A 25095-nucleotide genomic window follows, 5' to 3' on the forward strand; every position below is an offset into this window, starting at 1 on the left:
ACAGCAATAACGGACAGGTTAAATATCACTGTAGTAATATATATGTATTATGTAATGTAACTTATGTTGCGTTAATCAAAAATGTTCATTAACTTCAGCATTACGTGATACTATTTCTTCCGTCATTTTGACAGATTATTAATTGCATTTACCTGTGAAAACAAACCTGGAAAGAGATGTGAGGATTTGAGGAGAATAACGTAACCTCGGTTCCCTGAGAGTAGGGAACGAGTATTGCGTAGCTATACGCAGTGGGGAACTCCTTTCCTCAAATTATTGAAGCCAACTATGTAAAACGCATTGCAGCTGCACTGCTAGCACAGTGAGTGTCTGGCTCACTCATTGGCTGTGCTGCGGCAACTGCACATCCAATGGCGAGGCGCCAGAGACCGCCAAATTGGGCGTGGCTAAGTCTATATTAGAGCCCGAATTCACCATTATAGCAGGTTTAAAACGACTGAAGTGACAAACTTGCCATGTTACCATAGTGCGGCAGGCTACGCAATACTCGTTCCCTACTCTCAGGGAACCGAGGTTACGTTTAGCCTGGCTAACGTCAGACCTCGTCTCAATGGTCTGGGAACCACATGTTCATTTTCTCGTATTTGAGGCGTGGTTTACGAATGCCCAGAGCCGTTTATTGGGCGCTACGAATGTCTATCAAATGCGCCTGTACGTAGCTCATAGCCAATATTTTTAATTATACCAGATGACGCATGTAGAGCGACAGAAATCCGATGAAGAAGACGACGATGGGTCAGAGATTTGTGTACGTGATGGCGTTCAGCGACTATTGCCGTTTGTGCAAGACAAACATGAGGGTAGAAGGTATATATGGATATAAACAAACTGCTTCGGTGTGTCGCATAGACGTCGTCATCGTCTTGCTGCTCTCTCCCCGTTCTGTGATTGGTCCCCTCGCTGAGGCGAAACTCTGGTCCATGGAATCCCTGGCTGCCTAGCAGCGTGAATAAAATCGTGCTGTGCGCAAGGCAACATGGGGCCAGGCTAGGTTACGTTAGTAACCGAGTACGTTCCCTTTCGAGAATGGTCACTTCGTATTGCGTAGCTGTACATAGTGGGGATGCAATGTAAAACGCCACACTATAAGTAACTGGTTGCACACTGGAGCCCAGGACACTGAGCTCACAGAAACAAGCCAGAACCCAAGTATATAACGAACAGACCGGACACCGTCGGGTCTGATCATATATAGAGTGATGTCAATAAGCTCATACCCAATATATATATTATACCAATAAGACCGGACACCGTCGGATCTGATTATGTATAAAGGGATATCAGAACCAAGCCAGAGGCGGGTTTCATAATAAGGGATAATGTGCTTATGAACAGTAACATGACACATAGATAAGACCGGACATCGTCGGGTCTAGATCATACAGAAAGGACTTTAGCCTGCAGGGAAGACACCTCCATGTTATAAACCTCACAAATGTGGAAGGCGAAGACCAGCTGGCCGCCGCACAAATGTCCTGAATAGGAAACCCAGAGGATCAAGCCCATAACGAGGCTATGCCTCTAGTCGAATGGGCTCTAGTACCTATAGGGCAAACCTGACCCACTGAGGCGTATGCCAGAAAGATGGCATCCACTATCTATCTGGACAGTCTTTGCTTCGTGACTGGAGACCCTTTGGATCGCAGGAGAGCAGTCTTTAGCGAAAGTGGTTTGAGATCAACCGACTGAAGCGGCTCAAATGGCGGACCCTTCAGGGCCCCAAGGGCCGTGGAGAGGTCCCATGACGGTATAGAAGGAGGTCTGGAAGGGTTCATCCTCATAGGTCCCTTTAGAAACCGTACGACCAAGTCGTTTCTTCCCAGTGATTGGCCAGCCACTGGAGCATGATAAGCTGCTATGGCTGCCACATACACTTTGAGCATGGATGGGGAACGGCCCGCATCCAGCAGCTCTTGTAAGAAGGAGAGTATCACTGATACCTCACATGACTGGGGTTCAAAGTGTCTATCCGAGGACCAGCCGGAAAACACTGACCCACTTCAGGGCATAGAGACGCCTGGTAGACGGGGCTCTAGCCTCAGAATTTGTGTTCAAAACCCTGTCAGGGAGGTCCCTGAGTACCTGTTGAGGAGCCACACATGTAGAGCCCATAAATCGTTTGGCGTGGTAGACCTGCAACACATCCATCGTGTGCAGGGCCGATGCAGCTTGGCCGGAGGCGGAGAAAGCGCGTCCGATGAGAGCTGAGGTGTTTCGGCGTGGCTTAGTCAGGTGAACCGCTCTAGTTCTTGAACTAGCAGTGGTGTGTGGGCAGAGGTGAGCGGCCACGGCAGCGACTCATAGCCCTTTTCCGCTGCGCCGTCCACAGAGGAGAGCGTTGCGGAAACCGAGGAGCTTGTGCGGGAGTGCGCCACGTTTTGGTCAGTTCTTCGTGCACCTCAGGGAAGAACGACGGCCGCGGTGAGGATTCTCAGCATCTCCGCATCAGAGTTAGTCCTTGTAGCTGAGACGCTGGCACCCGATTGAGAAGCAAGGGTGGGGTCAACAGAGCCCGACCATTCCTCCTCAGACGCAGCAATAGAGCGGCTGTCATCTTGTTTGTCGTCTGATCTCCCGAATGAGACCAGGCCCGCCACGTGGGTGGGGGGGGCGCTGGTCCGCCTGAGAAAACAGGATCGGTGATTGTGTTTGAGAAGGAGAAAGCGAGGCACGCAGGGACGTGGCCGGCGTGGGCTCGCTTATCTCCATATTCTCGGGCTGCCGTTGGCTTCAGCGCTTCTTTTTCCTCGGCATAAGTAGAGCAGGAAAAGGAAGAGCAGGAGATGCGGCGTTGCAATCTTTGGAGAGAGCTAGGTGAACGGAGCTCCGTCTGCAGCACGGAGACAGGCATGCTCTCGCAGACTGAGCAGCCACCAGCAGAAAGTGCAGCCTCAGCATGGGCGGTACCCAGGCATTTGACGCACTTCGTGTGCCCGTCGGCCTCGTGCAGATGGGATCCGCACGTGGCGCAAGTAGAGCGAGGCATTTGAAACAATACTCGCTTAGAAAAAGGATATATATGACGATCGCCGGATGGCCTCAGGAGAACGGCGACAGGAGAGGAGCTGCTTCCGGTGAGTGATAAGCGCTGTCTGCTGTGGATGGCTCGATCTAGCTGAAAAAGGCTTGTTTCCTACGGCGATGGCTTCGGAGGAGACAGAGACGTGGAGTTGTCGCTGAAGGAGATAAAACCTGCTATAATGGCAAATTCGGGCTCTAATATAGACTTAGCCACGCCCAATTTGGGTTTGAGGCGCCTCACCATTGGATGTGCAGTTGCCGCAGCACAGCCAATGAGTGAGCCAGACACTCACTGTGCTAGCAGTGCAGCTGCAATGCGTTTTACATAGTTGGCTTCAATAATCTGAGGAAAGGAGTTCCCACTGTGTATAGCTATGCAATACGAGATTCTTTGTGCATTCCAGTAAATTATTAATAGAATATATCGTAAATTAAATTCGGGAGAACAGACCACAAATGTGCAGTATATGTTGTCCTTTTTTTAATACTTTTACAGCGGATTGCAAAGAAAAAAAAAAGAAAATAATCATGAGGAAAATAAAGCAGCGACTAAAAAGAGCTCTTGCCATAGATATTCTTGTTATAACATGTCACGTTAAAATACCAAGTAAAACGTTATTCTCATGATGTTTGAAAATAAATCATGAAGGAAAATTGACAGCTCATCCAGTCAAACTGACGGATCAGCTTTGTTTGTAGGGCAACCTTTTGATTTGAAATGATTCGTTTCAGCCTTTTTTATTGGAAGTTCCCCAAACCGGAAGTGCCACCCATAATTCAAAATGCAGCAAGGTCATCAGGAATAAGGTGGATACTGTAACAGCAATTTTCAGAGGTTAATGAAAACAGCATCAAAGGGTGTAAGAAACTTTCAAGAGGCAAAATTGTAATAAAGAGAAAAGGTTTATTCTTTGAGGATTCTTTTCACAAACCGCAGCTACCCATTTTCACAGTTAGCAGTCGTTTCAATTCTTGTGTGCTCGGGCTGAATTCTCTGCATACTGAAAGCAGTTCACTGGCAAACCGTTCACCCGCGTCTTGCGGATCTGGCAGCTGTGCCATAGCGTCCTTCATATCAGACATTGTCCAGGCTCTGAAAACCAACATTGGCCCGTCCGTGCCCGCAACTTCAACCATCGGAGCCGTTACATTCGACACTTTAACTTTTGCCGCTGTAAAACGGACCTTTTCTTGCTTGACTTGTGATCTTGTCAGCATTTGCTGCTCGCTTGGTCCCGGCCTTTCTTCATTCGGGGTGTCTGGAACTGCATCAGACGCTTCTCCGGAAACTTCCCCCTCGTCTTCTTCACCGCTTGTCGCGGCCCGTGCTGAGGAGTCTGCCTCCCCCTGCTGCACTGGCGACGCTGGTAATTGTGCATGAAACTGCGCTGTTAGTCTTTGTGACACTCGCTCTGCGGCCTCTGCCCCTGCATCTGCCTCTGCCAATGTCAATTCAATTTGTGCTCTTGCTTCTGCGAGTTGTTCTTCTTGGGCTGCCATTCGCTGTGCCATTCGTTGTCTGTCCTGCTCCAGTTCTTGTGCGGTTCTCAGGGGCGGTCCAGATCGAGGTCCAGCTTGAGGGCCGTTATCTCTGCTACGGGATAGTGAGTTGAGTTGTAGGCAGGCGGCGGAGCCGTTGCCATCTCGGTCACATGATGGAAACACATACATTCGGTTCATTAGTAGCATTCTGTTCCAGTGGAACTGTTTTCACACATACAACATTATATGCCAGTTCTTTTTGTATTTGCTTTCGTTCTCGCCTGTCAGCCTCTTCCGCCCAACACATTATAGTCTGTTCACATCCCTTGCATACATGTTTAACACACACACAGCAACCATTCTGTTTTCCCTCGTTCTTTTCTTTATTTTTTAAAGTCTGTTTTGATTCTTAATGCAAGACACAATATGACCACCGCTCAGGCCTGCACTGGCTTTCCACAAAAAGAAATGACGTGGAGTAATTTGGCTGTATTGCGTGTTTATGTATATACCTAAAAAAAGTAATAGTATGTGCATGTCTGTCTGTGTGTGTGTGTGTGTGTGTGTGTGTGTGTGTGTGTGTGTGTGTGTATGTGTGTGTGTTTGTGTATGTGTATGTGTGTGTCTGTGTGTGTGTGTGTGTGTGTGTGTGTGTGTGTGTGTCTGTGCGTGTATGTATGTGTGCGTACATGTGTGCGCGTGTGTGTTTGTGTGTGTGTGTCTGTGCATGTGGATTTGTATGTGTGTGTATGGGTGTGTGTCTGTGCGTGTGGATGTCAGTGTGTGTGCATGCTTGCGTTTGTTTGTATTCCTGCATGTGTGTGTGTGACAGTATCATCCTAAACCAGCAACCCTTCGCTCAACAGCACCATCTACAGGCCGATGAGTGTACAGTCACTAAATGTGCACATAAATGAATTTATTTTATACCCCCCCATGGATGAAATTCTACAAAACTTAGCAGAGGATACCCCCAGAGGATGTCAAGTTAATCATACACATGAAATATGGTGCAGTTCTGAACATCTCCACTGAAGATAGGGGCGATTAAAGCAGAATAATATTGCATTTTCATTTTTTATGGGAGGGGCGCAAATCACAAATGAGTGATTATGGGCTAGGTTGATGTGGGCCCTTAAGAGCAACATACCACAAAAACGTCTTCATCCTCGGTGCCACGGTTCAGGTAGTTATTTAGGAAAAACTGCATTTTTGGGGGTTTGGGGGGGCCCAGCGCGGGGGGGGAGTGGCCCCCGAGGACCAAACGAAATTTTTCCTTAGAAGTCTAGTGGGGCTACATGCCCACCAAATTTCATGTTCCCTGGTGTTTCGGTGTCCCTGGTATCGTTGACGAAAAATTTACGGGGGCCCCAGCGCGGGGGGGGAAGTGGCCCCCGCGGACCAAACGAAATTTTTCCGTAAAAGTCTAGTAGACCAACATACCATAAAAATGTCTTCATCCACGGTGCCACGGTTCAGGTAGTTATTTAGGAAAAACTGCATTTTTGGGGGTTTGGGGGGGCCCAGCGCGGGGGGGGGAGTGGCCCCCGGGGACCAAACGAAATTTTTCCTTAGAAGTCTAGTGGGGCTACATGCCCACCAAATTTCATGTTCCCCGGTGCTTCGGTGTCCCTGGTATCGTTGACGAAAAATTCAGTAAGGTGACAAAAAAAAAAAAAAAAAAAAAAACTTTGACAATCCCTATATGACCGCTTTCGCTAGCGGCGGTCATAATTATAACCTCACTTGTACCAGAAATTCACAATTAAACCGTATCTTACATTTTAATTATATGAGCTTTAAACACTCTGGTAATATTCAACTTTAAATGGTGATACTAACGTTGAGACCAGCGCTGTTGCTATGTGTGGTTGCTATTGTCAACAAAAAGAAAACTTGCCAAACAGGAATTATGTGTATGGGCAAATGCTGCTGTGATAACAATCTGTCCAAATTCTCATAGTTGTTGCGTCTTCCTATGTGAGTGTGATTTCCAATAGTCCAGTAACTTCTTTCTGTATAAGTAAAGTTTCATAAAATTAATTGGAAAAATGTTAGTCCAAAAAAATAAAAAAAAATAAAAAAATTATGGCTCCAATATTGCATCACAAAAACAAACAGTTATTGTCAGAAATGACGCCATTCTCACGAAGAAATATTATATTACACATTATTTATTTACTCAAACAATTGCTTAATGCACACAGATATTTATTTCACATCTATATAAAGAAACACATTGCCACAGTGTAGGAAGAAGAAATAAAAGTTCCAACACAAACTTTACTTACAATATAAATCATATGGTCACATCAAAGACAGGCAGAAGGTTCACACACACATAATAGGATGGAGATCAGACAATGACTGACTGAACAGAACTGAAATAAATACAAACACAGATGAACACTGATTAACAGAACACAGGTGATACGGATGATGATGATGATGATTAACTAAACACAGGTGATACAGATGAACTGATAATGACTGTGAAGACGACATGTGATGGCTGTTTCTCAATTCCAAGAACGCAAAGAACAGACTTGCGTTCTCCTTGAGACTGGTCTTGCCAGGCGACCTTGAAAGAACGAACTCGGAAGGACGCGAGAACACAGAACGCATCTTTATGAGAATTGAGACCAGTTAACTGACCATCTCGGCAAATACAACACAACATCACAAACATATGTCACAACCTTTTAAACATTTCTTTCATATTATTATAGACATTGTTTTCATAGTTTATATCTTTTTTATTTTACAATGTGTATTTATGAGTAGCCTATGTGTTACCTATGTTGTGTCAATGTTAAGATTCTTTTTAATATGCCAATAAAAATACTGCCGCTTTCTTAAGGTCTTTATCACTTTATTAAAATGAAGCAAAAGAGACCGCCAAATGTAAACTTTCACGAGCTGTCACGTATTTCGAGCTTGCAGCGGGAATCTCTTAAGTGAGAACGAGAAGTTTAAAGCTTACAGCCTTCCGTACGTCGACTGCCCGCAACGTCTTCTGGGATTTTTAGCGGTTCGATTCTCTCAAGTCTGCATTTGATGCATCCTCGATATCAAGGACACATCCGGGCACTTCATGCGTCCTCTGTACTTGCGTTCTTGAGCATAGACATGTATAGAAAGGCTAGATGGCTCAAGGCGGAGTCAGCTGTGTCGTCACTTGGCGGCCATCTTAGGTCAGGAGACTGCGCTGCTGCTCCCTGCTGCTGTGGACGGAAGGTGAGTGACATACGCCAACTAAAATGCTCGTAACTTGCTGAATTCTTGACGGATTTACAAACGGTTTGGTTTATTACAAACCTTATTAACGTGGCTATGATTTGTGCTGATGCCGTTTGTGGCTATAATTTTTCACAAGTATGCAGTTAAATAGCCGCATCCCTGACGTTTATGACACACCAAGCCGTTTGAAAATCGGTTGAAAATTGAGCAAAATATAGTTATTTCAGCACTACATGCACAATAGACTTTAATGTTATAACTGGACGAGCGGTCCTGTCCTAAGATGGCCGCCGTGTGACGTCGTCGGGTCCCATTGGCTCTCAGCGCCGGTAAGCTATCTAGCCTTTCTATACATGTCTATGTTCTTGAGTATTGGAATTGAACTTCGACGGTTGATGATGACGTAGTACGAGAACACAAGGACACAAGATCACTGAAGAACGCATATTGAGAAACAGCCGATGTGATGACAGGAGGATAAGTCCAATGAAAACAAACTAAACCAAACATAACTGTGACACACATAACTTATGGATCTTACAGCTGCTGTCTTCTAACTTTAAACATAGGACCAGAAACTGCTGAAACAAGGGAGATTGAGAAACTTTCTGATTTAATCTGAATTTAAAGAAATCCCCAAAAATAATACTTAGCCCTGGTTTCACAGAAAAGGCTTAAGCTAGTCTCTGACTAACATACATGTTTGTGCTCTTTTAACTGAAAGCAACTTGCACTGATCTTAAAATATGTCAGTGACATTTTGTCTCAAGATGCAAGCCAGTAATGTTTTTTTTTTCTAAGGCATGTTTATAAAAGCTAATTAAATATCCTAATTAAACTAAGCTTCTGGCTTAATCTAAGCCTTGTCTGTGAAACCAGACCTTAGAGGCTCAAATCATGTCAGACTAGATCACTGTAAGCATATTCACTTCAATGATTTAATATACACTCACTGGCCACTTTATTAGTTTTGCCTGTACAATAGCTTGTTGACACAAATGTCCAATCAGCCAATCACATGGCAGCAACTCAATGAATTTTGGCATGCAGACATGGGGTGCGTCTCAATCGGCTCCCTAGTTCAGTAGTCAGGGCACTGATCAGGGAGATGTCCATTTTAAGGGCTGTATCAAATCTCAAAATCCTTCCAGTGCACTGGACCGTTCGCTCCCTGAAAAATCACAGAGTGCACCACAAAAACCAGGGAGCACCGATGCTCATTATAATCCCTTACCGCAAATTATTTCACATTCCTGAAGCGCGAAAATAAAATGCACGAGCCAACTCAATAAATATGACACGCAATAGAAGATTTGAAAAGACAGACCATTTTTTTATTATATGTCAGCATAAACCCACATTGAGCACATCTAGTTAACATTTATAGTTAAATGTTGTCAGGATATGTAACAGAAAAATGTGTTTAAACAGCATAACAAATAATATAAAAAAGATGTAGGTCCTGCCTGTTGTTAATTAATACCAGCGGTGATGTTCGGTTCTAGTCATGTTGCTGGAAATTGAGTAGGCTAATCACTGTCCCAATGTGTACTGAGCCAAGGTCCTACCAGTGCCCGGATTCTTTTACATGATGAATATTTTCTTTGAACTTCTGTTTTTGCGGTTGCTCTGTATATTTCTATGGCATTGCTGTCCAGGAGTAATTCGCTTTTGAAGTTAACGAAAGTTATCATGAGGATTGTAATGTTTAAAGCAGACGTCTTAACAAATTTCAGTAGACCGGGAAGATTTTAAAAAAAGCTGTTCATTCATAAATACGCAAGATCGCTGTGAAAATACAGACCGGAAGACAAAAGACAACGAGCTCAGCGCTGAAAAGGGGCGGAGCTACATAAGGTCTATAATGATTCACGAGCTCGGGAGCTGATTGAGACTCACTCATGTTCAAGACGATCTGCTGAAGTTCAAACTGAGCAACAGAATGGTCAAGAAAGATGATTTTAAAGGGACACTTCACCCATTTGCATCAAGCCTTGTATCGTTAGAAACCCAGTCATATTTTTGAATGGTCGTGCATTATTCCCTCATTTTCCCCTGAGACGGGATTACAATGACGTAAAAATCGTCATTTTGCGTCATTCTAAGCAGGAAGTCCCATATCTTTGTAGAGGGGTTGAGACTACAAACACTCGTTCCTCATCTTTCCCAGGGAGTGGGATCCACTCACGCTACAGACCTATTACAGATCAGTGGGTAGGACTTTACTTTCTGAAACTAAAAGCAATATCCTCCATCTTGTTTGGAAGCTAAGCTAACAGGCGCTGTGGAGCCAGATGTGAAGTTACGACGATAGCGGAAGGTACTCAATATGATATGGAAGACGAGGATTTTGAAAGTCTGATGCTCGAATCAGATGTTTGTGGCTACTTTTACGAGCCGCAATATAGCTAAGAGCAGCTGAGGCTGATGAAGGAACAGGAGGCAGAAGACCTGCCTGTCGCGGACAAGGAGCCTGGACTGGCTCAAGCTGGGGCGGACTGGTGGTGCCTGTGCTCTCACTGTGCGCCTACGGATACAGAGATAGAGTCTGTCTGCTGCAAAGAATTTCAAAAGTTGCCAATTTCTCCTGGATGAAATCTCTGAATCAGACGAGGACACGGCATTTGTGTTGTGAACCATCCTAGTTTCGCACCGCATATGTTCTGACTGAACTTTTTTTTTTATTGAATTGAATTTATTTCAGGATAACCCCTTGAGATGTAACATCTCATTTTCAATCCGGTACCATGCAATAATTCACCATTTGTAAAGAAATACAAACGAGGAGTAATTCACTAATGAGTTCGCCAACTAACTAGAAATTTTGTGTGAAATGAATTTCAAGCTCTGGTGGTAGCTAGCCTTGTAGACGGAAGAGTGATTTCTCTGATAGGCAGATACCTCATGTGCTGTTCTGGATTAGTGGGAGTGGCTTGTGGAGCTGTGCAATGTGGTGCATTGTGGGAGTTGTTGTCTTTCATACAAATGCGCCCTGAAATTACTTTCTGTCTTTCCTCGGTCAAAAAGGCACAAAATTTGAAATGTATTTTACATTTCGACTACATATATGACCCACTTTCAATAAAGATTTATGTTCCCAAGGGTGAAATGCTCCTTTAAGGGTGCTTTCACAACTGAGCGTTTTTTTCGGAACCTGGTGCGTTTTCTCTCTTGGTTCGGTTCGTTTAGGCATATGTGAACACGGCAATCACACTCTGATCCGCACCAAAATAATCGCTCCGAGACCTCCTGAACGAGGTGGTCTTGGCCCAATTGCAAACGAACTCTGGGACGGTTCGCTTGAGGAGTGAAAGCAATCCTACCCAACGGACCATTATGGTATTAAAATTCATAACGGGAAATGTGCTAAATAAATAGCAGTAGTTACGTAGTTGCAAACTTCCTTCATTTATTCAGGATACTACCCATGCATTGAATAACATAAAAAAATTGGAAATGACAGAATCATCTATATTGGTGACTATGGATGTAGAGTCACTATATACAAACATAGACCATTTGGATGGATTGGAAGCACTAACATACTATCTGGATGCGAGATCATCTGCTGATAGGACACCTGCTTGTTTTATTGTACAGTTAGCAGAATGGACATTGAATAACAATATCTTTTTGTTTCAAAATGAATTCTATAAACAAGTTAAAGGTACAGCTATGGGTGCCTGTTTTGCCCCAAATTATGCGAATTTGTTTTTGGGATTTTGGGAAAAGAGATTTGTATTCTCTGACTTAAATCCTTATTTGAAGTATGTTGAGTGGTGGGGAAGATATATAGATGATATTATATTGATATGGAATGGTTCGGAGGCTTACTTGCTGTCTTTTCACACATATCTAAATAATACCAACGCTAATTTGAAGTTGAGTCTAGAGTATTCAAACACTGAGATTCATTTTTTAGATATCAACATTTTTAAAGAAAGTGATGGGAAGTTACATACTACTATTTTCAGAAAAGAAACTGATAGAAATACTATATTAAGAGCAGACAGTTTTCATCCTTTATGGATGACTGAGAATATTCCAGTAGGACAGTTCCAGAGGTTGAAAAGATTATGTGATAAGGAAGACGATTTCAACATCAGGGCACAAGATATGACTCAAAGATTTAAGGAACGAGGGTATAAAGATAGGGTGATTAATAAAGCATATAATAAAGTAAAAAACATTAGTAGATGAGCTATTACGACAAAAACAAGAACCACAAGATTCAGACAATTCAGTTTATTTTGTGACACAATATAGCACTGAGGCTAACAGAATTAAGAAAATTATAAAAAGTAATTGGGAAATAGTTATGAGTGATCCTTATCTAAGAGAAGTCATGCCTGAATTTCCTTCCATTGCATTCCGAAAAGCACCTACAATCAAAGATAAACTTGTGAGAAGCCATCTTCCAGCTAAGAAATCAAATACCTGGTTAAGCTTAAGTGTAGGAAATTACAGGTGTGGTAATTGCAATCATTGTGATAATATGGTGAAGACTTGTGTGTTTAGAGATGTAACCTCTGGTTCTGAATTTAAAATAAGATCATTCATTAATTGTAATACCTCATTCGTGGTGTATAGGCTGGAGTGTCCATGTGGCTGTTTCTATAATAGGGATGACTACAAGAAAACTAAAGACCAGATTAGCAGAGCATAAAAATGCAATTAGAGTCTGCAACTCATTATACCCCATGGCCCTACATTATGGAGATGCGAATCATGGTAGTCCAAGTACATTAAAAATTATTGGCATTGAACATATCCCGAAATCAATAAGGGGAGGAGATAGGGCTAATAGGTTGTTACAGAGAGAGTCTTTCTGGATTTATACATTGAAAGCAACTACATTTCCAGGCTTAAACGGAGAACTTGACTTTGTACCATTTCTGTAATGTAATATTTATTTTTTTAATTTAATTTTATTTTTTATTTTATTTTATTTTTTCCCTCCTTTGGAAAATTAGTTACTGCAAATTATCTGATGTATACATTATCAGGTGGATGTATTTTGACCTGTGTTACTTGAGTCATATAAGGAGGTGATTCATTGAATAGGTATAATATTGATTTGTGCTTTTTGAATTGTGTGCTGTCAATGATTTTGATGTTGAAAAAGAGAATTTTTTAATTTTTTTATTTATTTGTTTATTTTTTATTAAAAAAAAAAATTGTATTATTATAATTATTTATTTATTTTTGTAATTTTTTTGTAATTTTTTTTTTATGCATTATATTTAAGATGATATTTCCATGCTTTATGACGTCTGTGTGAGAGATGTTTTTTGTTTTTTTTCTAGCTGCTTTACACAGTGACCAGGTGTTTCTAATTTAATTAATTAGCTGCTGTTAAATGAACTGAGACGCTGTTTGTTATACACACCCTGATGAAGGCATGTAGCCGCAACGCGTAGGAGCACTTCTCACCAATTTTTAAGCCAGGAATGAAATAAAGGCTTTTTAAACTTTTTTCACTAATATTCGAGTGCCTTGGAATTCTTGTCTTCAGAGATATACAATCCCACAACCAAAGAGCACTGAGATTTTATACACCCCATGCAGCACTTCTTTTTCGCATTAAGTTTTGATAAATAGCAGTAGTGTCTGATTCTGTGATTCTGCACATTAGTTATCACAGTTGAAAACCAAAAAAGCACCTCTTTATCTTAAAATGTTGTGTAATATCGCTTCTCAGTGCGAGAATGCTGTCCTGAAGAAGACTTGATTCCTGCTCTAGCTGTATTATAACATTCGTATAGTGTTTGTGTGTGTCTTGACACTGGACGTTTGAATTTGCTGTAGTATTAATACAAATAGTATATAATTTAACAGCGGCAATGATGGCTACATTCATATAGTGTTTGCGTGTCTCGACAGTTACAAATAAAGCCACAATAAGCTCATGGAGTGAACTTGTCAATCATCTTGATGGATGACGCAGAGGAAACGCTGGCCAATAAGAGGACAGTTGTGCCTGCATGTGATTTGCGTGAACACATTTTGGTACGCTTTGAAAAGTTGCCTTGTGAGAAGAAGAAGAAACTGCAACATTGTAACAAATTAAGTCCCTGTTTCAGAACAAAACAAACAATCTATAGGTGTGAAAAAGTTATTTTAAACGTGGCATTGTTGTTGGTGCCAGACAAACTGGTCTGAGTATTTCAGAACCTGCTGATCTACTGGGATTTTCACACACAACTCATCTTTATGGTTTACGGAGAATGGTCAGAAAAAGAGAAAATATCCAGTGAGTGGCAGTTCTTTGGGAGAAAATGCCTTGTTGATGCCAGAGGTCAAAGGAGAATGACCAGACTGGCTAGGCTGTTAGAAGGGCAACAGTAACTCAAATAACCACTCATTACAACCGAGATCTGCAGAAGAGCATCTCTGAACGCTCAACATGTCGAACTTTGAAGCAGACGGGCTACAGCAGCAGAAGACACACCGGTGCCGCTATCCAAGGATTTTCTGTCAACTGCATCGTGATGTGCGGCAATAGAGGCAACGTACACTTTGAGGGTGGAGGGTGACAGCCTTCGCTTCAGCACTTCTTGCAAAAAGTAAAGCACAGTAGCGATCAAACATCTTCGGGGGTCTTCTCGGTGAGAAGAACACCACTCAACAAACAGGTTTCATTGCGGAGCGGAAGCATGCCTTGAAGGAATGGGCCACGGAGGGGCTGTCAAGAGGAGCATCAGTTTGGGGAACCAGCACCAGTTGGGCCAATAAGGGGCAACTAGCAAGACCTGCTCCTTGTCCTCCCTGACTTTGCACAGTGTCTGTGCGAGAAGGCTCACTGGAGGAAACACATACTTGCGTAGGCCAGCTGTGTGCCAGTGCATCCATGTCGAGGGTCCCCTCGGTCAGGGAATAAAACAACCGGCAATGGTACGAGTCCGGAGAGGCAAACAGATCTATCTGTGCGGCCCCGAAGTGGTCCCAGATCAGCTGGACCGCCTGGGGATGGAGTCTACACTCTCCTGGGGCCACAGGCTGTCGTGAGAGCTCGTCGGTGGCACGATTGAGCAGGCCGGGGATATAAATGGTACGAAGCGACCTCAGATGCTTCTGACTTCATAAGAGGAGATGGCGGGCAAGTTGCGACATGCAAGCGGAGCGTAGACCATCTTGATGGTTGATGTATGCAACGGTCGCAGTGTTGTCCGTACGGACCAAATACAGACAAATGACTACACAAGGACTGACGTTGTAAAAAAAAAGGGGGTACATTTTATATTTGTCTTGGCAGTCTACACATCATAATTCATAAGAAACAAATGTCCAAAATGACAGTTCCTTTTGCATTATTTTCATGTGCTGAAAAACTTTTTTCTATGAATTTGCAAACAGATTGCAACATAGGTATAAGTGTTTACATTGTTTACATACATGTTTCTATATTGTAGTAAAAAAAAAAAAAACTTTATTTAAAAATGCCTCCATGTAATTTGTAATTCCATCTATTATGACACTATTGAACCATCTTACCCCTAACCCACCCGTATCAACCCTCAATAGCAGCACTTTTGCAATACAACATCAACACAATAAGTTGTACCAAACAATTATTATTTTATTAAAAAAATGTATGTAGGTACATAGTAGTTAAAGACGCCTAATACAAGGTGTGCCGATTCCACTGAGGAAAAAATAGTACTATATTTATTTGGACAAATAAAATTCTGTCAAATTACAAATATCTGATACAAAAAAAATACACTTAATGAATTTAGAAATCCTTTTTTTTTTAACAAAAATAAATAAATAAAAATAAAAATGATACACAGCATCATGATAAAATAAAGTAGATATATCTGACTATAGATATATTTCTAAATAAACAGATGTGCACATACCTACAGTACACATTCACAGCATCTTCTTAACTACAGCCCTCAGTGCCTCTATAGAGTAAACTCAAATCACATTATGATCTCCTGTCACAGGAGAGGTATGTTTACTGACTCTTAAAAAATTAAGACTTTCAAATAAGATAAAAAATCTGAACTAGCCTGCACCTTATGACCAACAATATAGAACTTTTTGTATTGCAGTATTTCTAATTTCATTGAATCCTGATGAAAATTCACATGATGTTGTCCTTTTCCTGAGTTAAGATTTTCTTTAGACTGTCTCTGTGTCTTTTATATTGAATGGTTCTCCTGAAAAACATAATCAATACACATCCGGTCAAGATTTCATTAGTGTTTGTTTCAGTACACAGAATGACAAAAGATGAAGAGCAGATTGGTTGTTTACCTGCAGAGCTTTCATCAGATTCACCAGATTTACTGATTCTGATAAAGCAGATTGCCACGATCACAGCCAGCATGAAGACAGCAACTACCACAAATGAGCAACCATACCTGAGGATTGGTTCAATATTTTATTACGTTTACCATGAATTCAGTTTTCAAAAGAAGCAAAGAAGTTAAAAAAAGAAGATAAACTCACAAGGTTATCTGTGGCAGTTGTCCTAGGGGGAAAATGGGGCAAAGCAATTAGCTTTTAATTTAGCTGTTAATATATTTATATGCAGTGTATATATATATATATATATATATATATATATATATATATATATATATATATATATATATATATATATATATATATATATATACATATATATATATATATATATATAATATTTTAAAAATGGCATGTTAATACCCCCAAAGTATAAAAAGGTTTTAAGTCAGTTATTTATATATTTTGGGGGGTATTAACATGCCTAAGACTTTTGCACAGTACTGTGTATATATATACATTTCTGCATGGGTTTATTGAGGGGTATCTGAGGGTACATTTACACGACAACAGTGTACAAAAAACATAAATGTTTTTCCTTTGCGTTGTTTAAAAGTTTCACATACAGACGACAACATTGTCAAAATGATCCCAGTTCACACAGACTCACAAAACAACTATACTTTTCCATTGAATATAGTGTTTAAATGTATTTTGTAGAGTTGATTATAATTTTTTGTTGGATTATTATTATTGTTGATGTTTTCCTTTCTCTTTTCTTTTTGGCCCAATAACATCTTGCAAAGGGACTACCAATGAAAATGTCTAGGTTTAAACTGTAACCTCTGTTCCCTGAGAACAGGGAGCTCGCACTGCTTCGATTTGACACTATGAGGAGCAATATACCAACGTCACCATGCTGAGGGGAGTGCACGTCAAATTTCACTGAAATGCCAAAACATCCCCCCTTCGGGTCACATACAGACTGTCAGTGACAGTATTTCCTATGGCCTCAAAGAGGCCTCCGATAGAATGAAGGCCTACCAAGGCCGCTCAAAGGCTTGGGACCAACAGCTTCAATGGAAGGGGTTCCTTTAAGGGAATATGGCCAGGGGGTCCAAAAGAATTCCCGTCCAGTCAATTTTTGAGGGGGACATAAAGTCAACCCCACATGCCACTAGGGAGGCTGACCTATTTTACTGACCTAGTCTTGCCAACAACCTGTCTGTTTCCTAAACAGAGTCTCTAACTTTATTTTCCTCACTTGTAGAGGAATCCGATAGGGAGGACTGCAGATAGTGGCAGTTATCGCTCATAGACCGGATCATAGAGATGGGCACCCTCGAGAGTAGAACTCACTATAGCGCTTTCTATCCCTTGCAAACGAGGGGAGTAACTCTATTCAATCCTGGATCTACACAGTGCTTCAAAGCCACTCTGAAAGGGACCCTAATAAGGGGGGCACCTCCAGCTCTAGGGCTGATCTCCTCGTGAGAGTCCTTCGACCTTCCGGCCAGACATAGGGAGCTAATTATTCATACAGAACGATCCTCAGATAAATTCTGGAACAATATGCTCAAACCTGATAGGAATTGACCAGGCTCTGGGCTAGAAACAGGGAGATGGCAACCTGATACTTAATGCCTTTCAATGCTACGCATCCACTTGTTGGGGAGCCGCCTTCAAGGCCTAACTATTTGATAGCGGGACTGTTAGCAGAGCAAGCCACAGAAGCCAGGTACTCTCACAGACATCTCTGTGGGCCTCGTTATACTTATTTAACATTGCCAACAGGCAGTGTACTCAGCAGAAGTGCTATCGACCCTTTAAAGCAAGGGGAGTACAACCTTACACTACCGGACTATCGAGGAGGCCTACTGTAAGGCCTACAGCTTCGAAAGTCACAGGCGTCAGCCCAGGCAGTGCTTTGGCTCCAAGGGAGCATACTCAACCTTCCCAAATAGGGGGGAGTAACTAGTCTGTTTCTCTACCTGAGCCTGGGTGGTGAAGGGTGATAACATATGAGCTATGGGTAGCAAAGTACTCTAAATAATGACCCTAACAAGGGGAGTACTATCAGCATGACCCTGAGGAATGTATCAGGGTCAAGGCATATTATCTTGTATTTTTTACAAGACAGATTTTATATTCTAACTAATTTATAAAATATGACAAATAGTCTAGTCAGTTAATTTGCAGTGATAGTGAGAACATGAAATTCAATTCATAAGATTTTGTTAGTGACAAACCTATTTCTATAGGCAGATTCAGGCCTATTAGGTGATGTTTATCACTGCCATGAATAAAATTATGCATATCAGGTTTTATGGTTTTGGTCATATTGCCTACCCCTATGCAATATAGTATAAAATAATGCAATATTACTTTTATCTTTAGTTCTCTTAGCCACAGGCAACTGTGGCAAGGAAGAAAAAACCATATCTGATGATGGATTATATGAAATATGACTCACCTTCTAACTGTGTTGGATGTGTAAGAACAGATGGGTCTGCAGTAGGAACTAAGAGAAAATAAAAGATAAACTAAAATAAATGACAAGCAGCAGGTAAAAGGGAAAGTATATGAAAAGGAAAAAACAATGTCAGATACATAGGCAGGAAAATTTGAACTTAGAACAAAAGCAGCACACAGATGGGTTTACAATTACAAATTATATCAATACTTTTGGTCCCCTGAGAATTTTTTTTTGTTCTCTTGTAAAAGTTTTCCTTAAAACTAGTGATGGAAATTTGCATACCAATATGTACTAAAGCAGTGGTCTCCAACATGGTGCCCGCGGGCACCTGGTAGCCCGCATGGAGTCTCTGAGTCGCCCGCCGAGCACGTTCTATAAATAGCCTGAATTGTAATTTTTTTTATTTAAAAAAAATTTTTTTTTTTTAATGATAATTACATAAAATGAGAAAATAACTAATGGTAACATTTCATATACCATTAAAACATAATAAAATAACTCAATAATTTTAAATATTTAGAATCTGCACGTCGAGTCAACGTACGTACGTTACGTTGTGCAAAAAAAAAAAAACGTAACTTCTGTGAGTTGAGGCGGTCGCGGGCAGACATAAGATAAATTGAACTATAAAAAGGAAAAGAAAAAGATTAATTATGGCTGATGATGCAGGTCATGCAAAAAAGAAGAAGACTTATTATTTTAACGAGGAATGGGAGACAGAATTCCTCTTCACTAACGTTAAAGATAAAGCTGTATGCCTCATCTGTGGAGCTAGCATTGCGGTTGCCAAGAGACACAATGCGGAGAGACATTTCACCACAACCCACAAGACCTTCAATGTTCGTTATCCACCAGGTACATCACTTAGAAAAGAAAAAGTTAGTGAGATGAAAACAACATTAAGCAGGCAGCAATCATTTTTTACAAGACCCGCTAAAAAGTCACAGGCTGCAACCGAAGCTTCATTTAGAGTTGCTCATTTTTTGACGAAACACAAAAAACCTTTCTCTGATGGTGAAATTGTCAAGGGAGCAATGACTGTGATAACCAACACTCTGTTTAAAGATCACAAGAATGGAAATGAAATAATGTCCTCAGTCTCCGATGTTCAACTCGGGGCTAACACTATTGCGAGACGAGTCTCGGCTATGTCAGCGAACGTAACAGAGCAGCTGGAGAAAGACTTGGGTTCGTGCAAATGGTTCTCCATCCAGTGTGATGAATCTGTGGATTCTAGTAGTACAGCGCAGCTCATGGTTTTCATCAGAATGGTATTCAGTGATTTGTCAGTGAAAGAGGAATTTTTAACATTACTGCCCCTCAAGACAACAACGAGGGGTGTTGATATTTATGCTGCGATGAAGAAATACTTCATGGAAAAGAACGTGCTATTTGAAAAGTTGGTATCGGTAACAACTGATGGAGCCCCTGCGATGACTGGCCAGCATGCAGGCTTCGTTGCGCTATGCAGAGGAGACCCAGATTTCCCAAAGTTTCTACATTACCACTGTATTATACACCAACAGGCACTGTGCGCCAAAGTGATGGGATTTGATCACGTCATGACTCCAGTCGTTAAAATCATTAACAGCATCCGGTCCAAAGCGAAACAGCACAGGTCATTCAAGGTACTTCTGGAGGAGCTGTCAGCTGAATATGGTGACCTATTGCTTCACACTGAAATTCGATGGCTGAGCAGAGGAAGGATTTTGCAACGTTTTTTATCACTTTTGTGTGAAATCAAAGTGTTCATGGAATCCAGAGGGGAGGACACCTCCATGCTTCAGGACACTGAGTGGCTACTGGACCTTGCCTTCCTAACTGACATCACTGTGAAACTGAATAATTTGAACTGTGAACTGCAAGGCAAAGGTAAGACAATCAGTGAGATGATCAGTGCTGTAAATGCTTTCAAAGCCAAGATCAGTCTTTTCTCCACGTACTTGCAGAGGAAGAAATTGCATCACTTTCCATCCATGCAGTCGATGCTAAGTAACAATGATGCTGCATCTGAGGTCTTTGACAGAGCATTACACAATTACTTTGAACTCCTGAAAAGGCTTGGACAAGAATTTGAGGACAGATTCACTGACTTTGATAGTCTGGAACCATGCGTGTCATTCATTGCAAATCCTTACATGCAAGTGGACATTTTGCACATTTCTGAAAAACTAAGTGATGCGTTTAACCTGGTTTCTAGTGAGGTTGAGATGGAGATTCTCACTCTTCAAAGTGACATTAACCTCAAAGCCCATCAGGGGGCAACAGACTTTTGGAAACTTGTTGACCCAGAGAAATACATTAACATTTCCACAGCAGCGATGAAAGTTGCCTGTCTTTTTGGCTCTACTTACCTGTGTGAATCTGCATTTTCAGATATGAATTTTATTAAGAACAAACACAGAACACGCCTTACTGATGGACATTTGGAGGACTCAATTAGAGTTACAGTGTCGGGTTATACTCCCGATTATAGGGCACTTGTGGACGTTATGCAATGCCAAGCTTCCCATTAAAAGGTAGTGGGTTTTTTTGCCCATAAAAGCAGGCTGATTTGGCCTATTTATTGTTGTAAGTGTGACAAATGACTTGTGACGATCCACTTGTGTTCAAATGTGTAAATGTGTTCAGTGTTATGGGATTTACAGAGAAAATTATAAATACAATTATAAATGTAAATTCTTTATATAAATTCCTATAAATAGGATTGATTGATGAATAAAAAGAATCTAATAATTAATAATAATTTTACATGCTTTTGAGAAATGATTTACATTTATTAAGCCATGATGTCAATATTAATTTCATTACTTAGACATATTTTGGTGATTAAAAGCAAAGTGAAAAAAGTGCCACAGTGTTTGTTTATTTTATGACATATTTTAAAAATTAAAAAGAAATTATTTTTATATATATAAAAAAATATTTCTTTCTTTTTGCTCTATCGAAAACGTACCGAACCGTGTCACCACTGTATCGTATTGAACCGAACCGTGAATTTTGTGAACCGTTACACCCCTAATATAATTATAAATTCAATTGTCATAATATTTAAAAATATTACTGTTTGTTGCTGTATTTTTAAAAACTTGAAACTTGTGTGTGTGTGTGTGTGTGTGTGTGTGTGTGTGTGTGTGTGTGTGTGTGTGTGTGTGTGTGTGTGTGTGTGTGTGTGTGTGTGTGTGTGTGTGTGTGAGTGAGTAGCTATATCAAACAAGTAGCCCTCTAGACTATTTTATCCCTTCAGGGAGCCCTCACTCACAAAAAGGTTGGAGACCCCTGTACTAAAGAAACATTTCAAAAGATGTTACAAAAACATAAATTATTGAAGCTGCAGAAATATATGAAAAATTTAAGAAATGTATTATTCTCACCCATGGCACACTGTGTGTCTGCGAACTGCATGCAGTTGGAAACAGTTATCTGTCCAATTTCTATAGGTTGAGAAAAAGGATTGTATTCTCAGAGCAGTACTGAAATGAACAGCCCAGTCTGGTCTGCAAAGGCATCTAGTCTATAAACTCTCAGTCATGTAAACAGTGGTGAAACAGTTTTTACATACCTTCACATCTGCTGCATTTATTACAATCCACACCAATGTGGACTCCAGGTCCTTCGGAGCAGTTCTTGACAACATACCAACCTGTAGATTTGCATTGAATGATTATTTAGTGATTAACAGTGGTCACCACAATATATTCAGATGTATTATAATTTAGTCAGTGGAGCTCACCTTCTGGGCAGTTAAGGCAGCACTGCAAATCTGGAAGTTGGAAATGGTTCTCTGGGCATGTTTCGACACATAGAGTACTGAGTGCCCCCACAAATATTGCCTAGAGTTACGAGAGTACTGTTTCAATATATAACTCTCAAATTACATATGTGAGATCTGGCTGATCACAAAACCAGTCTTAAGTAGCACGGGCATATTTGTGGCAATAGCCAAAAATACATTGTGTGGGTCAAAATGATTGATTTTTCTTTTATGCCAAAAATCATTAGGATATTAAGTAAAGATAATTTTCCATGAAGATATTTTGTAAATTTCCTACCGTAAATATATAAAACATTTATTTTAGTGAGTGAATGCAGCACAATCGCAAACATAAATGGAGAACTTTAAAGGCGATTTTCTCAATGTTTAGATTTTTTTTTGCACCCTCAGTTTACAGATCTTCTAATAGTTGTATCTCCGCCAAATATTGTCCTTTCATAACAAACCACACACCAATGGAAAGCTTATTTATTCAGCTTTTAGGTAATGTATACATCTCAATTTAAAATTTAGCCATGTGACTGGTTTTGTCGTCCAGGGTCACATATGTCTAAATCAGGGATAAGAAACAGTTCAAGACAAGAAAATGGAAACCAAAAACTATTTTTGAAGAATGTAGAAAACGAAAAAAATCCCTTTGTCATTCAGTGAAAAGATTATATTTTACATGCTTGGTAATGGTTAATTTATCATATAGTTTAAACCAACCAAAGACTTTTTCACTGTAGTTAAAATGTTTAGTTCGCACATAAAACAGTTCTCACACTTACCAAAACGTGTTTGCTGTCTGTTTGGTTCATTGTAGGTTGTAGACTGAAACGAGTGTTTCTTACCAGTGTCTTCTGTAAATCCTTTATACTCGACTCTCTGCTTTTAACCAGCCTGAAACAATGACGCACTGAAGGTGTGGCCTCTAGGAGATCCTGTAAACCACTTCTATCAGTCCCTCATCTGCAGGCAATCTATGTCAGAGCTGTGTGTGTTTGTGTTTGTGTTTGTGTTTATGTGTGTGTCTCTTTTACAGTTTGTTTTTAACTGAAAGGTCTCTATGTGAGCCGGTGCGTCATCTCATATGTGATCTATCTTCTATTCTATTCTATTCATTCTTTATTTCAGACCCTTAGGTCCATATTACAAAGTAAAAGAAAAATAAAAGAATAACATACAACATACATTTATTAAATAGAGCAATCATTATTTAAAACGCATACAAACTTGAATTCCAGTGCTTCCAGAACCAGGAGGAATACCTGTATCACTTAATGTAGGATCATTTAAGACCATTATGTTTGGATTTCTTGAATCACCTAATCGACACATGAAATTATACATATAATTCCTTAACACTGCATGCACTACAGGTTTCTTCACTAAACCACTAAATATGAAACCCAGTGCAGAGCCAGTTACGGGTTATTAATTGGCTGAAACTCAGGCCAGTTATAGTCCGTTTGTGGTCCTAGTCCTATATCCAGATCTGGGCCACTACAGGGACATCATTCTTCGCAGTATGTGGGCCGAGAGAAATGAGGTGTTGTGGAACAGAGCTGGGCCAGATAAAATTTCCTATGTGGGAAAGTGCATTTATATGGCCCATGCTCACAAGCCTGATTTGGGCCAGATAATCAATGGACTGATCTGGGCCACACTCCTCCCACCAACATTCAGCCCTCTTGGTTTTGCCATGGAACATGCTATGCCATTGCCACACATGGCCCAGCTCTGGCTGACAGGAGGCCAGCAGTGCCAGCTTAAGGACACATTCGGGCCAAGACTGCTTGTTATGTGGGATAGATGCGCCGTATATACATATTCTACAATGTTATTGATCTGACTGTCCTGACACTGTTGTATTAGAACTGAGCTGAATGACATCATCAAAGCAGAACTTCTTTATAGATGAAATTAACTAATTTAATAATTGATGATCTTTACAACAGAACTTAATCAGCATATAAAAATGGTGTAAATGAATAGCACTGCAAAAACTGTTTAATTTCCATGTGCTTTTGTTTTGGTTCTATTCCACTAATGGTGACTAGTGGCTGAATATGTAATTGCAAAGGTGATTACTACTGATGACTGTGGTGATGTACTCTGAAGGTTTGACTGTTGAACAATTAAAAAAAGTTGAATTATAAAAATAAATAAAAACAGAACTTAAGACAACACTGAACTGAGTTCAGCTAAACAACAGCCGAAATCCATCATTGTCCTGTCTTCACTGTGAAGCTGCTTTGAAACAATCTGTATTGTATAAAGCACTATATATATATATACATATATAATATATATATATATATATATATATATATATATATATATATATATATATATATAATATAATATATATATAAATAAAGGTGACTTGACCATGTGTAACGGAGGCCAGCTTGTAAGAGCTGTGTATGTAAACCTCACTCCCCCGATCTAGTGATGGGTGAAACTAAGCTTTTCAAAGCCAGATGGTATTTGACTAATACGCGTATCCATAGCAGACTGGTGGGAGTGGCAATTATTTGTCGCTTTTTCTTTCTTCTGTATAGGCAGACAAGTTTTATTGAAAGCCCATTTTGCCAGCGGCGAATTACCTATGTAAGGGAGGTGTGACCAAAACTCACAGTATTATTTTGGTGCCACGTGTGAGAACTTGTTTTAATATTGACCTGACCTGACTTAATTGCATCAGATAAACAATACCATTCAAAAGTTTGGGGTCAGTATGACTTTTTTTTTTTTTTATCAAGAAATTAAACTTTTATTCAGCAAGGATTCATTAAATTGACAGTAAACATTTATAATGTTACAAAATATCTCTATTTCA

At 40.5% G+C, this 25095-nt stretch overlaps 2 protein-coding genes across 5 annotated transcripts in view; one reads left to right on the forward strand and one right to left on the reverse strand.

The window, feature by feature from the left end:
* The window catches only part of LOC309488345 (uncharacterized protein), a 139713-nt gene that overhangs the window by 97487 nt on the left and 17131 nt on the right, over positions 1 to 25095 (forward strand). The window lies entirely within an intron of this gene.
* On the reverse strand, positions 13864 to 23179 carry LOC309488346 (uncharacterized protein). 2 transcript variants are annotated; one of them, XM_082156586.1, is made up of 8 exons: positions 23042 to 23179; positions 22230 to 22329; positions 22059 to 22139; positions 21871 to 21930; positions 18494 to 18541; positions 16225 to 16246; positions 16030 to 16136; positions 13864 to 15932 (listed from the first exon to the last, which is right to left on the reverse strand). In XM_082156586.1, the coding sequence occupies exons 1-8, from the start codon at positions 23069 to 23071 to the stop codon at positions 15895 to 15897; spliced, it is 486 nt and encodes a 161-aa protein (XP_082012712.1). In that variant the 5' UTR covers positions 23072 to 23179; the 3' UTR covers positions 13864 to 15894. The 2 variants fall into 2 exon arrangements, with proteins under 2 accessions (XP_082012712.1, XP_082012713.1); XM_082156587.1 differs by lacking the exon at positions 13864 to 15932 and having other exon boundaries at positions 16039 to 16113.

This window comes from Leuciscus leuciscus (assembly GCF_965113295.1).
Source record: "Leuciscus leuciscus genome assembly, chromosome: 23".
Taxonomy (NCBI): Eukaryota; Metazoa; Chordata; class Actinopteri; order Cypriniformes; family Leuciscidae; genus Leuciscus; species Leuciscus leuciscus.